The sequence below is a fragment of the Phalaenopsis equestris genome, unplaced genomic scaffold (assembly GCF_001263595.1).
Source record: "Phalaenopsis equestris unplaced genomic scaffold, ASM126359v1 Scaffold000840, whole genome shotgun sequence".
NCBI lineage: Eukaryota > Viridiplantae > Streptophyta > Magnoliopsida > Asparagales > Orchidaceae > Phalaenopsis > Phalaenopsis equestris.
This window is the reverse complement of record NW_018165280.1, coordinates 4,353,015-4,369,923: the sequence shown is the minus strand read 5'-3', so window position 1 is coordinate 4,369,923 and position 16,909 is coordinate 4,353,015. Positions and strand designations below refer to the sequence as shown.

At 35.9% G+C, this 16,909-nt stretch overlaps 1 protein-coding gene across 1 annotated transcript in view; it reads right to left on the bottom strand.

Annotated features, from left to right (window-relative positions):
* Positions 1-10,071: 10,071 nt before the first annotated feature.
* The window catches only part of LOC110031780 (shaggy-related protein kinase alpha-like), a 40,708-nt gene continuing 33,870 nt past the window's right edge, over positions 10,072-16,909 (bottom strand). Inside the window, exon 13 of the mRNA XM_020735178.1 lies at positions 10,072-10,449. Coding sequence (XP_020590837.1) covers positions 10,367-10,449 — 83 coding nt within the window. The 3' untranslated portion in view covers positions 10,072-10,366. The remainder of the gene's footprint in view (positions 10,450-16,909) is intronic.

The following is a 16,909-nucleotide window of genomic DNA, read 5'->3' as shown; positions in this document are numbered from 1 at the left end:
TTATAATTTTGTGTGAACACCGCCTGCCAAATGCTTAAAATATCGTCTCGAGATTCATGTTATGCCTCGAGATTTGTGTTGGATGATGAAAATTTGTTGGTGACGTATCCATAATAGCTTAGAACTAAGATTTATGTGATTTGGATGTGGTCATTTACATACAGACCAAACAATTACTATGTATTTGAGTTTTTAGCACCCAAAATTTGATTTTTACATTCATATCACATAAAAAATATTGTTTTTTTTTTAATTTTCAAATGTGAAATACACAATTTCATAAATGGGTAAGACAGCGGATATATAAAAATTGAAGTTTTGGTGTGGGATACATAAATACATCAGAATGTAGTGATATGGATGTAAATCTTTTTAGAAATCCTCAAATTTTCCTAGTAAGTACATGCATAGTCAAATTTAAGGAAATTAAATTACACGGTGGCCTCGGCGAATCTGATGCGTCATAGATACATATAATGTACGTAATATTTTTGTTGTATTTATGATTTCTATTGTAATTCGGGTAATTTTGTCTTTTGGTTTTATTTATTTGTATGTCATAATCCTCTTCTATAAAATGAGCAGATATTGCATCCGGAGTCCCGACAGTTTTGCATTCGAACTCCAATAAGATCGCGCTATCCATAAAGTGGTGAGCCCAATTTTTGCCTTAAAAAATGGTTAAAAATATTTTTTTTGCGAGACCCAACTTGAAGGCCGCATTTATACCGCAAAAGAAAAAAAAAACACGCTGCGTTGATTCATTTTTACTTTTCACAGGCTCAAGTTTTCATTTGCGATTTTGAGGTTTAGGGCTCTCCTATTTGAAGCGATCTCTCACATGCATTTTAGTTTTTCTCCACCAAACCTCTTATAGCGCGGCTGAGCATTTTAACTTCTTCATCCCCAGACTCTTAAGCACGTCAGAGTTTTTAGCATCTTCGACACCAACATCGGCATTTCAACACCGACACTCAAGACTACACATATGCTTTTTATGAAATGCATAACAAGGTGATATGTTTGGTATGTTTCAAACTAGTTTTGGTTGTAAAAGCTTTTAAACTAATGTTGTTATTTTATATACAATGTTTAGGTTTTACGTTAGCTGTAATGGATCCGAGTAAAGAAAAAAACATCAAATAGAAAGAGAAGAAACCAATGGGTACATAGAGAAAATAAATCAACTTTATTTATTTTCAAGTATTTATCTTTTGTGTAACCGAGAAGGTAATTCTTCTTTTGTGTCATATGTTCAATGTAGAAATTTGCTTGATGCAATATTCTCCGGACTCATTTGCTATAAAACTCCATTTGGCTCAATTGTTGAATGTAACATTTGCAAGTATCCCCTTACAATCATATGTATCACTGACTTTATAATTTTAGAGAAATGATTTTTATTTTGGGAGGTTTATTTGTTCAATGTGTATGAAAAAACAAAAAATATCTTTATTTTATCTTCAGAGAACAATCAATATAAATGTTATTTGCAAGTACCTCAATATTCTATCATGAAGCACCATAATATCATCATATTAACGCCATAATACAATTATAATATTAACACATTACAACCATACTAGCACCAAATTTCCAATGCTACATTATTTACAAACACACCTCACAATACCACTTTACTACCAGAATACTTGACATCACTTTACAACTTGAATATCTCCTGAATACTACCAAAATATCACAAGAATATCATCTAAATATCACCATAATACCATATGAATGCCTCAAAAAATTTTATCAAATATCATCACTACAATGCCACTAGAATATTACCTGAACACCACCAGAATATCACTTGAACACCACAAAAAATTCAATCAAATATCATCACCGGAATACCAAAAAAAATTCAATCAAATATCATCAATGGAATATCACAAAAATACCACAAGAATATCATTTGAATACCACTAGAATTCCACATGAATGCAATCACACCATAATACCAAAATAATACTACCACACAATTTTGGTGGTATTCTGGTGCTGATATTTGATGAAATTTTTTATGGTGTTAAAGTGATATTGTTCTGGTAGTATTCATGTGATATTCTAGTGGTGTTCTTGTGTTTTTTTTGTGGTATTCAGATGTTGTTCTTGTGTTCTAATGACATCTTGGTGATATTTAGATGGTATTATTCAATTTTCTCCACTAATGTTTATTCTCTTACTATATAAGTGCCATGAACCCAAGAATGCTAACATGCAGATGCAGACCTTCTGTTGTTAGATCAGTCCGTGATACAGTTTTTTAGCACCTTAGTAAAGAAAATAAATTTTTTTTAAAAAAAATTTATATCTTAGGCAGTTCTTCGACATGTCACCTTACCATTAAAAAAATTCATTGACTCTGCAAATTTTGAAATGTTGGGACAATGATGAAAAGGATTTTAGAGTAGGTGGGAAATGCTTAAGCTTCAATTCAGACAAGGTAGCCCTGCTCATTGGCATGTTGAATTGTGGAGAAACTGTGCACCAAGATAAATATCCAATATCCAAAGTAAATTTCGTACAAATAAAGAATAACTTATTTATGAACAATATTGAGAACCTTCTGTAGAATTGTGCATAAAGTTTTCCTTGGCAAACTTATTTTTTTCCATAGAGCAATTACAATGTCTTGTGTGGCTTGTATAACTTTTGTGACAAAGTAAAGAGTTTCTCTTCCTTCAAGTGGTCGGCAAGTAATTGTAAATTTTTGGATGAGCAAATTGGTGTTATGGATTGGAAAATAAGACAAAATCAAGGCTTTTGATTGCAATGCATGGTGTTTTTTTTTTTTTGTTAACAGTTAGTATGTCTGATATAACAATAATCTTTTTATTCTCTTAAGGCTTGGGAACTAATAGATTTTACTTTTTTGTAACTTTGGTTTAACGAGCACGTTTCCATCCTTACTCGAACCTCACCTTAAGCAAGGCCTTGAATGCTCATGTGGTCTAAAATGAGACCTTGGATTACAAGAATGGTGGATATTCTTTCTCTAGACTTACATTGAAACGGGCAACAGAGATGTCAACCAATTGGGTGGTATTACATTTTTGTACACAACATGATAATGTAGTTGCTTTATTTATTCTAGAACTATGATTCTTTTGTAGATTTAACCAATGATAAACAATAACTTCTTTCTCAATCAACCCACAATGTATCAAGTCCAATTTCTAGCCCTCTCACTGCTGACTTTAACATCTCCACCCGATACTCGCCCCCTGCACTATTTGCTACACCATCTTCTACTCCTCCCACTCTACCTCACCCTCTTACTCCAATTTCAACTTCAACTCCAATTCCAACAAAATATGAATAAAAAACAGACATTAAAGAACTTCTTCACTTACTCAAAAATCAAGAACATAGAATAACTGATTTGCAAAATAAAATTATCAAGTATTACGAGAAAGCATAAGGAAAAACTATTGTACAAATATTATCTGAGTAGTATGGTCTGGAGAGTTAAAACATGACAAAGCCGGAAGAAGAGGAAATTATAACCTCCTTACAAAGAATTTTCACTAAAGAATATAAAAGCTGAGGACGCCATAGCCAAGCCAAAAGAGAAGGTGGCAAAAGAAGAGGATGTTGGGGAAGCATCAAAGACACTTAAATCCATGTCAGTTAAAGAAAAAAAGAGGAATCAAAGGAATCTGATTTTTTGGTGCTCAAGGAGGGGAATAAGGTTCCAATTCTTGTGCAAGAAGAGAAGAGGGAGAGGATTTGTAGAATTTTCGTTGATGATTACCCAGAAATGATATATTATTTTTTAAGTTTACCATAACATTGCTCCATATTCTAAAGTTCTCTTATTATTTGAAAATAAAACATTAACACACACAACCAGCTTTCCCTATAAGAGATGAGATATCTTTACACATGACTAATTTCATTGATCAATGTTGTTAAATGTTCGCTAATAAGTAAGTATTTCTTTCCAAATTCTAGTTGGTTCTTAATAAGAATATATTTATCTGTCAGATCTTTTATATGTCGTTATTACATTAGTGATACCATGTTTTTTAAAGAGCATTTTGTAATAACATGATCTTCGGTCGATGAACTGTTGGAGAATCAGAAGTTGGCCAACAAACATATTGATGCATTTGCACTTTTACTGGTTGAATCTGCTGGCTGAAAAAGAAATAAAACTCTCAAATTATACAAAATGTACCTGTATATATCACCAATGTATTGAGTAACTATGCACATTGCTTTATAGTTTATGTTATTCATGAATAATTTATACCCTTGCTTATATGTAAATAACATAAGCCAACATAATTTGATAGGTTCGTTTCACTCGAAATATTGGGAGCAAGATTTTAATTAGACACGTCACCAAAAAAATATTGAAAAAGCACAAACTTTACTGATTCCCATAATCAATGGTCAATATTGGAATCTATTAGTTGGAGAGCTAAAGTTGAGAAAATGGATGTTGTATGACTCACTCCAAAAAGAAAATCACAAGGAAATGGGTCATGAAATTGTAAGGAAATACGTCAAGGCATTATTACAGAGGTTCTTCATTTGTTCATTTTTTCATTTTAGACTACGTGACACAACTTTCTTTATTTTGAAGGTCAAAGCAATTGTTGAAGATGCTTGCTCTACATTTGATACTGATCCCAGAGAGTGGCCAATTACTACTACCACCTACATAAACAAACAATATTGACTGTAGAATATTTGTTTATACATACATGAAAAAATTGATGGGCTCTGAGAAAATAAATTGGGATGATTACAAAATATGAGAGCTCGTCATTACACTTTTTAGAGAAAAATTTGTTAATGAACTCTATGTTGTTGTTAAGAAATCATTAATAATCATGATGACTATACAAACTTTATGTTTATATCTATTTATGAACTCTGAGTGTACCTTTAGGATGTGGATGGATTGGACAAAACATAGACATATATGGTGAACTATTGTTGTAATATACAATTTTGTGCCTTGTTTATAACTTTTAAAATCATAATGTCACCACCAGAATATTGCTAGAATACCATCATAATAGTACCAGATTACCACCAAAACAACACAGGAACAACATTAGAATACCACCAAAATACCATCAAAATACCATTAGAATACGACCACAAAAACACCAAAATTCCAACACAAAATCACAAGTTGTTTGGTGATATTTTTTTGACATTCTAGTAGTATTCTGGTGGTATTTAGGTAGTGTTCTGGTGGTATTCTTGCAGTATTATGGTGTAATTCTTATGTTGTTCTTGTGGTATTCACATGGAATTCTATGTGGTATTTAGCTGGAAGTCTTGTGGCACTAAATTACTGTTTTGTGCCAATAATGTATGAATAAATTTAAAAATAATGGGACATCAAAATCATTTGTTTTCCAACAACAAAACACACTGAAATTTATTTACTCCCTATAAAAACTCGTGATTCAAATTATTTATTCTCAACAACAAAACATATTATTTTATTTAGTCAATGAAATCCATCATTAAAATGGTAAGTTTCAACTGGTTGAGGTGCACTTATGGATACTAAGAATTTCTATAATTTTAAATTACTCATCAGAAAAAATTATAAGATACTAACTATATATATTAAGAGACCAAAAAAAAGAGTGTTAACATTGGTGCTAAAATCATACCTCCATGACACAATCCTGTCTTGCAGAAAAAGGGGTAGCAATTAGGGATCCATTGTGTTCTTCATTAGATATAGGCTCATTCCGCTTTCTTACGATATAAAATAGTTAATTAGTTAATCTAACATCAATGTACTAGTAAGTGATAAATTTCCATAGGTGCATTCTGCAAAACACAATATAATATTTCCTTTTAGTTTCTTTTTTTCCTCCCACTGTTCCTTTAACCTACCATTGGTCGCATCTTTATTTGATCATTTAGTTTTACAGTGCATTCTTTCTTCTTGGTCTTTTTCTGTTCAGGCTATTATTCAATGTGGGAGATTTCCCACTCAATAATGAGTCAACATCTACAGACATTCTTTTTCATGGACTCTACCATAGTGCTCATAAAAAGATGGAAGAATATAATGAGGAAAAGAGTCATGCTCAAGAATTTATTGTTATGAGCATAACCAGACATCAGAATGTTCCAAAACCACCTTGGTTGAGGGATCACATTGTATTTGCACTTTCAGCCACAGAGGTAGAAATTCCTTATCACAATAAGGAAGTGGTGGAGAGCCCATAATATGATCTTTGGAGAGCGAAAATGAATGAAGAGATGGAGTCTCTTCGGAAGAAGGGTACTTGGAAGTTGGTGAAGCTTCCTCTAGGAAGTAAAGTCATCAGTACAAATGGGTGTAAGCAAGGAATGAAGGATCTCATGAAGCTGATGAACAATACAAGGCAAGATTAGTGACAAAAGGTTCTGCGCAATGAGAATGGATCGATTATGATAAGGCATTCTCCTCAATAGTCAAACATCCCTCAATCGGCATTTTCTTAACACTTGTAACACAGTATGGTCTGATCCTAGAACAACTCGATGTGAAGATTATATTCATACACTGGGAATTATAGGAGGAGTTCCACATTATGCAGCAATCTGGAAATGAAGCATCAAAAGACTTAGTTTGCAAACTGAACAAATCTTTGTATGGGTTAAAGTAGTCACCGCGGCAGTGGTATAAATTGTTTGATCAATACATTAGGGGGCAGAAGTACATGATGAGTCAGTATGATGATTGCACATATTTTAAAAAATTTAGTCAATGATGAGTTCAATTACTTGCTTCTATATATTGATAATATGTTGATTGCATCTAATAGTCAGATTGAGATTGATATGATGAAGAACCAATTGTCCAAACATTTTGAAATGAAGGAGTTGGGTGAAGCTCATAGAATTCTTGATATGAAGATTTTAAGAGAAAGGACAGCTGGAAAGGTTTAACTTTCGTAAAAAGCTTATGTTTGGAAGTTGTTGAAGAAATTTGGGGTTGATGATTCAAGTAAAACGGTGAGTACCCATTGCATCTAGCTTTCACTTTAAGTTTAGATCAGTGTTCTAATGATGATCAGAGAGAAAAGTTATACAATGAGTTCCTTATGCTGGTGTAGTGGGCAGTCTAATGTATGTCATGGTTTGTACTAAACCATACATTGCACAAGCAGTTGATGTTGTGAGCAGGTTCATGAATGAATCAAGAAGGAAATATTGACAGACTGTGAAGAATATTCTGAGGTATCTAAAGGGAACAATTGACAATGGCTTGGTGTTTAAAAAGTAGGCGTCTATTGCAGATTTGTATGTAGGTTAGGCTAACTCAGATTATGGAGGTGATATGAATAAGTGGAGATCTAAGACTGACTATTTATTCACATTGGCAGGATGACAAGTCAGTTGGAGGTCGGTTCTTCAGTCTAATGTTGTTTTTCTACTACGAATGCTAAGTACATGATAGTCATGAAGGCGATGAAGGAAGTGATATAGAAGCAGGGTCTATTAGATGGCTTGAGAGTTAGTTGATCAAGAGCATCTAATGATATTCTGTGACAGTCAGAGTGTGATATTCTTGATCACAAATTCAGCTCCACATGCTTGTACCAAGCATATTGATTTGAAGTACCACTTTGTTCGGGATTTGATTGATGATGATAAGGTTCTATTGAATAAGATATATACGAAGGAGAATCCAACAAATATGCTCAGAATCTACTACCAATCCAAATGTTCACATACTGCTAAAGTTTTATGAACATCCGAGCTCATGATTGATTGTCTAGTCGAGCATTTTAAGGAACTATGTGAGGCATGATCCCTTTGGGAGGGGTACGTATACAACCATCTTAATGCAGCTGAATTAGAGTTTGAAGCTCATTTGGTCATCTTTCACTTAGAGAAAAGGTGAAAATTATTATATTTATGACTTATTGTAATTATGAGTAATTTAATATTTTGGCTATATTTACTTGTATACTCTAATCCTCCTCCACAAAATTGACTTAAGTTACATGAGACAGGTATGATCAGAAATGTAGAAGTTGTAACCGCAAGCCATTTTTCTTTCTCTCAACCCAGTACTGGTGAAATTTCCCTCCTCATAGATGTAGGCGAATCAACTTAACACCGAACCACGTTATTTTTTTCTTGTGTTTGATCGTTGTTGTGTGAAATTTCTTAATAAGTGCATTGTTGTTAAATTACAATTTTCGTCCAAAAGGTACCATTTTCTTTTTCATTGACATTTGACAATTTCAACAAACAACCTTTATCACCATACTACATTGTGTTAGGACTATTATTTTTATCTCATAGAGTATGTATCTATTGTTTTTTTTTTAATTTAATAATGAGTTATAAATTAAAAAATTAAAATTTTATAACTTTTGTATTTAACTTTTAAAAAATTTATTTTTAACTATTGGGTCATCAATTCTTTCAACAATATATATTTCTATCATTGATAAAGTTGAATACTTGATTATAAGATATTCCATAAAACAAAAAATTCTTGATTATTTTGTAGGATAGGTTGACATGATATTATATCCATGTGTCCTTGCTTATAGTGTTGATATCTAGATTTGAGAAAGAGCATGCAACTGAAGATTCTGAACTTGAAAGCACATTCTCACCACTAATTTTTTTAACATAACTATCACAGGACAATTGTTTTAGACATTGATGATGCATTTAGAAAAAACTGAAATAGAAAAAGAATAGAGGATAAATGACACTTTTTCCCCTCTAAAATACATTCATCTTTATCGTCCACTAGTCCCTATCAGATGAATTTTTATCAAGTGCTAAAAAATTCAGATAGAAACATCACAATTGATTTATGCTCTCCTTTAATTGGAGATGAGAATGCAATGTGAATATTCAGAACATAATAAATTCTCAAGGATAATAACAATGCTTAGTGCATGTCAACTAGAGATAAATAATGGCAGCCAACATTTTCATTTGAAGGCAATGACATGTGCCAAAACATAAAAGTTAACAAATGTTAGACGGAAAGATTATTGCGTCCGGAGTCCGGACTCAGCTCCGTATCCGAACAACGGACGTGATTCATCTTTCACCGTGGAGGGAAAAAAAAGTCTCCCACCAATGTATCACATTCGTTGTCTGGACGAAAGAATTTCTCTGTTTAAAAGGGAGATGTCGTTCAATCCAAGTCCGTCGTTGTATGTTGGCGAATATTAGCATTAACCGACAACTAATATCAATTGACAAATAACAAAACGATTGCACATTATGGGCACAACTAAGGGTCTGCTGCCACAACTTTTTGAAGAAACAATGGTAAAGTCTTTGAGGAAAAAAAAACACCTGTTTAAAAAGTTACGTGATTATTACATTTTTTTTTTTATTATTATTCAAACGATAACTTTCTGGCAACCACTATAGGGAGCCAGATCTTAGTGAGAAAAAACAGCTTTTAGCTGCAGTTTTTTGAGAACGCGGGCAAAATATAATTTTGTCAAACAAGAAAAACTGTGGTACAATATGATACAGTTGCCCCAAACTCGCTTTAAAGCTTGGTGTATCTATGAACAATAGGATGGTTATATGGAAGCTCTATAACGACTAGAGCTTCAAAGTTCATGTATGCATCACATCACAGCCTTGATAAACAAAATAACTAGACAACCCTACTCGGGCCAACCCAATCTACCAAGCTGAGTCAGTCATGAGCACATTGGAGTTCATGAGTCAATAATTCGACAATCAAATTATCTGAAATAATACTTCTTAAAATTAAGAGGCATAGATCATATTTTATCAACCAACAAATGATGCCAATGGGCACAAACTTAATATCAATTCATTTAATAAATCTCCTTGAAAATAGTCCAATAAACATAAAAACATAAATTTTAGCAAGGCAATTTTCTGTCTTTTAAAAAAATGAATATTATACTACCTTTCGCATCATTAATAAAGTAGAATAAGAACAAAATATTAGAAATACCATAATTAAATCTGAACTCATAGATACAAGCAGCTATTTGTATAAAAACTGAGAATACATGTAAATAAAAAAAAGCACACCTTTCAATTTAAAATAGCTGCATGTTTTCATCCCTTTGATAAGAAAAGTAAATAAATAAATCATACAAACGACCAAACAATACACCATACATATAATTTTAACAAAGCTTACAAGTTCAAGAGCAAGCCAAAGCATAGCTATTACAAGGATATTTGAGATGGAATCGGGTCTTACCACACACAACTTGAGTTAATCCGAAGCCAGACAAGTAATACTACATGGATTTCATAATATACATAACCACACAGATTCTAAACATTGCCACACACAACACTATTTTCCTTGTCTCATATGAACACACTATTTGTTAAAGCATTACAAGATTCAATAAAGTTACAGTCCTAGGAACGCACATTGCTTCCTTGCATGCTCAGGAATGAGTTTCACCAAAAATTCCATTGAAGCTCCCTTCAACTCTGTTCAATAACATATTTGTTTTAAGTGAATACTTTACTATTGTTCTATTATACCTCCAAGTAAAATTAAAGTAATATAAAGATTAAAGAATGGGGTCAAAATGAGTTTAAATCGCTGAATTTACTTCTAAATGAGTGTAATACATGACTACTAAAGAAAAAATTGTTTAAAAAACTCACATGCACATTCATAACATGGGCTTAAATAGGGTATTACAACGTTAATAAATAAACCCCTAAACTTCTTCAATAATTCCCTTTTTTATCAATAGGAACCTAAATAAAGTCCATTTCTCAACTAAGATTGTCACATAACACATACAAATCTAATGAACCAAGTCCTTTAATGAGGTAGTCTGCCAATTGCTCTCCAGTGGCTACATGATTTAGCTCCAGTAGCCTGTTATTCAACTTTTCCTTGATGAAAAATCTATCGATCTCCACATGTTTGGTTCTATTGTGTTGCACCGGGTTTTTGGCAATGCAAATTGCTGACTTGTTGCCGCACCACAACTTTATTTGAGTTACTTGGTCCACCTTGAGCTCTACTAACGAGGCTCTCAGCCACATCATCTCGACAACTACTTAAGCCAAGGTCCTATACTCTGCCTCAGCTGTTGACTTTGCTACTATAGACTATTTCTTGCTCTTCCAAGAGACCAAGTTGCCCCCTTTGAACATGCAAAGGTGGATCTTCTGTCATCTGCTCAACTAGTCTAGCTAGCGTCACAAAAGTCCTCCATGTGTACATGTCCACTCTTCCTAAATATCAAACCCTTCCCTGGTACACTCTTTAGGTACCTTAGAATCTGATACACTACATCCGGATGACCCTTGCTTGGACCATGCATGTAGCGACTCACCACTCACTGCAAAAGAAATGTCGGTTTGACTGGGACACAAATTGATCAAACAACCCACCAATCTCTGGTACCTTTCACGATTAATTGGTTCTCCTGCCTCTGAAATCAACTTGGTCTTCTGGTTAATTGGAAAGACTGTAGGTTTGTACACCAGCATGCTTGTTTCTGTAAAGAGCTCTAATACATATTTTCTCTGAGACAAAACCATCCCCTCAAGTTCACTGGCCACCTCTCAAACCCAAAAAAGTATCTAAGCTGTCCAAAATCCTTCACTTCAAATTCATTGTCCAATCTTACTTTTAGTTGGGTAATCTGTCTCATCATCATCGGTGATAATAATGTCATCAACATACACAGCAAGTATAATAATATGACGTTCATGTTGTTGAAAAAACACCGCATGGTCTGCTTTGATCTGCTAATATTCCATGCCTATCATATTTTTTCTAAACTTATCAAACCAGGCTTGAGAAGACTGCTTCAACCCATACAGTGACTTCCTAAGCCTATACACACGTTTAGACTGTACAGAATCCCGATGGTATATATAGATATATATATATATAGCTAACCCTAGCACAAGAGGACTGGGTTGGATCAACCTATGGTGTACCGGTTGTTATGCCAATAGCAGCGCGAGACAGCTAAGTTGGTATGAAAGAACTACTCTTAGCGGGAAATCCTTCTTTATACAAGTTCTTGTTCAAGGTTTTTGAATAGAACTTCGATAGGCAAGAAGTGTAAGCATCACGTACTAAACGAATTGAACTTTCCAACAAAAAAAGAAAGTCGAACCGCAATTGCGGTCAGTCTCGCTACCTCTGAAATTTTGTTGTTTTGTTCCAGAAGAACTTGATCTTGAGTAGGTTTGAGATCATAATCAAAATCATATGTTTAATTGTACCCTTACGCATGCTTTGTACCGCTCAACTTTCCCTTCTGGTGTTTATTTTATTTTGAAGAACCACTTGCCCTCAACTATCTCTTGTAGTGGCACTATCTCTCATGCTCGATCTTTATCGAGAGCCCTAAGTTCCTCATACATAGTCTCTTATCATTTAGGATCCTAGTTAACAACCTGCCAACACTAAGGCATAGACAATGTCCAAAGATGTAATGATTCCTCTATGTAAAGGTTATATGTTTGAAAATAAATAAAGTTAGCAATGTCATGTTCTCACCCAAAACGGTTGGGAGGATGTCTTGAATTGCTGCGAACGGTTCTCTTTAAAGTTGGGGGTGTTAGGAGAAAAAGCAGGAGGAATTATATCACCTGGGATCTTTAAGGGGAAGGTGAATGGGTATGCGTTTCAAGAGTCGAGAAAGACCGTGACTGTTGACCTCATTTTTAGTGAGGTCTTAGTCTCCTACACTTAGAACCTAGGATCTAGCTCTAGGAGTTCTTATTGACCATCTTAGCGGACTAACAATGGAGCCCACCTCCCGTAGAACTTCAAGCCACTTCTTGACTCATTTTTGTGAAGAACTCGCATGAGTGGTTACAAGCACTCAACTTCTAGTTGCAAGGGCTAATGACCAACATGTAGAGGGCCTGAAAATGAGTTCCTATAGGATCAAACAGCATTAGATGAACCCTTTGTGACTCAATTACTCGTGAGCGCCGCAATTCATGCACTCTCTGCACCACACATGACTTTGACTTGAATTGACTCGCCCACCGGCAAACTCGTCTGGACGACCTCGGATGACAAAACGGACCTCGTCGACGCGTCCGAGATGTCGACTTTAGCTAGGAAGGACACCCGTATTGCTAGGGTTACGCGCGCAAACAAATGGCACGTAAATCAATACATTTTTTAGCGGGCCCAGGGTCAACCCAGGTCCGACTCGGGTTCGATTCAGATTGGATATGGGCTAAGCACGGGCTAATTACTTCAGCTCATAAATTTCAAATTTCAAAACTTTAAATTTCAAATTCTTCATTTAATTTTATCTTAATTGATGAGTTAACACTTTCCATTTGAACCCAACTACCTGAATGGAAGTCTTTTAATTCCCCGCCAAGGCCTTGGATTAATTCGGCCTGCTCCTCTTCTAAAAGGAACGTCGGCTTCTTCCTCGAGGGGGAGACACGATTCGGCCCCCTCTTCGTCCCCCGCTCGGCTCTCTTCTCCTCTGCACCGAAAACCTTCCGCTCGTCTCCTTCCTCGGCAGCGAACAAAGTCCCCGCTCGCTCCTGCTCATCTCCCTCGCTCGACTCCTCGCTGCGCCGAAGAACCGCGCCCGAGACCCTGGCCTTCCTTTAAAGCTCGCCTAGAAACCTTCGCCCTCTCCCATTCGGCTCTCTTCTCCTCTGCACCGAGACCCCCGCTCAACCCGCCTCGCCTATCCCTCGACCGAAGACCGAAGCTCCTCGCCTGCCTCGCCTCCCTCTGCCTTTCCCGCTTGACTTAGTCTCTTTACTCCGCGCCTAATCTCTCGCCTGTTTCACTCTCGCTCACCGTTCCTTCTCCCGCACCGAAATCGTTCGATCCCGCTCTCCCTCTGCGCTCGACAGCTCCTCTCTCCCGCTCACCCTCCTCCTCGCGCCTGCTTCTTCGCTCGCAGTCCCGCTCTTGAGAGATCCCACTCGCACTCGACAGCTCTTCTCTCCCGTTCACCCTCGTCGGCTTCCTGCCCGCTCGCTCTTTCTTGTCTCGATCGAAGCCTCGCTCGACTCCTCACGCTCGACCCCGCACGCCTCTTCCTCTACATATCGAAGCCCCGCTAGCCTCTGTCCCTTTTCTTCGCGACCAGACCGTGCTCGACTCGCCATCTCAACAGACCGAACGACTCCATATCTCGCTGGACTCTCTTTCTCTCGACCAGGATCACTCGGCCGACCCTCCCTCGCCCGCATTAGAGGTAGGAGGAACACAGAACTCCCAGAGCTTCTGAAAAGCTTTGGAGTGCAGAACCTTAGCGATTATAGTAACTCGGTAACGAATTCTTATTTTGTTCCTGTACCGCTCATTTTATTTATGCAATACATGCATCTACGTGTTAGGAAGATTTGCATAAACATCCACTCAATCCATGTGCTTTTACATGTCTATTGCCTCAAACTTTCACATGAGTATGCATAGCACTCAAATATTTTATGTTGCAACAAGATAATGCATTTACCTATTTTTTTTACAATACACATAAACTTCAGTTTTTGTAGGCCTACTTGTTGAATTGAAAGTTTTAGAATGACATGGATGTTGTTTTGAGCCTTATAAACTTGCGGTTTTGGAAGAATAAAATGCTGCTTTGGCCATAGATGCTTACTAATTCTAGAGAATTATAAGCACTATTTTGATTATACGTTATTATTGATTTTAAATGCTTAGCTGTTGGTTTTACGTTTCAAGCACCTAAATGCAAATATTGTGAGGTTCCAATGATTATTTACTTGCTGATTTTAAATGCTCCGTTGTTGGTTTTATATTTCAAGCACTTCAATGCAAACACTGTGAGGTTCCAATGACCATTTACTTATCGATCTTAAATACTCATTTGCTGATTTTGTACTTCGAGCACTCAAATGGGAATACTACGAGACTCAAGATGACCGTTATTCTAGGGCTTGAATGCTTCTTTGCAGGTCTATGTTCTTTTATTTCCAAATGCCTCCCTTGGGGGTTGTTTTACCTGTTGTTTGGTGGGTTTAAACATTGCGATTTTTAGTTCTTTGTTTGCTGATTCACGTACTATTTTAGAGCCAGTTTGTTAACTGATTTTAGAGAGTTTACACACTATTTTGGACTGGATTTCCTAGCTGATTTTGGGACATTTAAAATTGATGTTTTGAGCTTACATGAGAGCTGTTTATGAGTTTTAAAAATTATTGTTTTATTGCTGATTTTTTAGAACTTTGTCTGCTGTTTTGGAGGCATTAAACCCATCATTTGTAGGGTTGTTTTAATCACTGTTTTGAGGCATTTTTATGGGCTGATTTTGAGACAATCTACGCACTGTTTTTGCGAGATTTATGTAGCCTTGAAGCATTGATTTACGCATGGTTTAGAGTTGGATTTAAGAAGCTCTTTTGCCCACAATCTTGAGTTTCATTTGATTATTATTTAAACGCTTTTAGGTCGATCCACTCGTTATTTTCTCCCTTGACTTTACTAGTTTTGGAAGTGGGTCTGCCTCATCTTTCTTTTGTTTTACTTCTTTTTAAATGGTTAAGTCATAAAAATGGGGATTGATGATTTAATTAATTGGAAGACATAGAAAACTTTAAATCACCTTAAGCATAAGTTAAAGAGTAAGCTTCCTAGAGTTTTAGGAACACACAGGTGAGAGTCCATCCACCTAGCCCTCAGTGTAGGCTTCCTAGACTTTAGGAGCACACCCTAGGTGAAAACCCATCTTCTAGATTTTAGGACCACACCCTAGGTGAGAGCCCATCCACCTAATTCTTAGCATAGACTTCTTAGATTTTAGGAGCACACCATAAGTGAGAGTCTATCTACCTAATTCTCAGCATAGACTTCCTAAATTTTAGGAATACACCCTAGGTGAGCGTTCATCCACCTAGTTTTTGCATGAATAATGAAACTTAACACTTGACCCTGATTCACAAATTGATCAAGACACTAGACATCAGGATGCACCGAGCCATAGTTCATGTTTCCTTAATTAAATCAACAGTGAAATTTCCATAATTACTTAACTTATAGTGAAACCCAGTGTATCGGGATTTGAGCTTGAATATTACACTCAAATTCCCCTGGCAATTCCCACACTCAAATTCCCCTGGCAATTGGGGAAATTTCTTAACGCCACATATGGATCATCGGACTAGGATAAGTCTAGGGTCTAGGTGGCGAGGGCAATGACGACATTGTTCATATGTGCTTAAACGAGGGATACGAGGTTATATTATTAGAATAATATCTCCTACTCCTACCTCAAGGATCTTTGATCTTCAATAAGGGAGAGGGAAGGACCTATGATACTATTCGTCGATTCTTGGTGGGATCGTTGCCCCCGACACTCTTAGGTTGTCAGTAGTTCTAGCACGATTAGAGTGACTAGTCTGTGGACTGTACGACTTTGCAAAATATTTACAAAAATAAAATAAAATTTTCTTTTGCATGATTAAAAGAACTCTGAATAAAAAAGACTTTAATAATAACTTTTGCATGAAAATCTTTCTATGAAAATTTATAAAGGTCCACGGCTAGTCACTTGGATTGAGGTTAAGAACTGCCTTCTGTAGATTGTTGGGTCGGTAACTCCTGTTCAAGATCGGGAAGCACACAGCCCAACTCTGAGCTCCCACTTTCACCAAGGTCTTATACCAGTCTTGATCTTTCATATGTGGCTAAGTGTTTCGTTTGCTTGTGATTTATACGACTCCTTTTTCTGATTTTTGTGCTGAGTTTTCTCATGTGCTGAGTTTTCTCAGTGCTGAGTTTTCTCATCTTGTTTAGTTTTCTTGCAAGTTTATTTAAATCTCCTGCAAATCATGCTATGCTCGCAACATTAATAACACAATAGTAGCAGATACCCAGGTACGCTGTTACAGTTTATCTACAGCATTTTACTTTACTGCAGTTTACCTTTCAAGTACATTTTTATTTAGTACCAATTTGATTATTCTG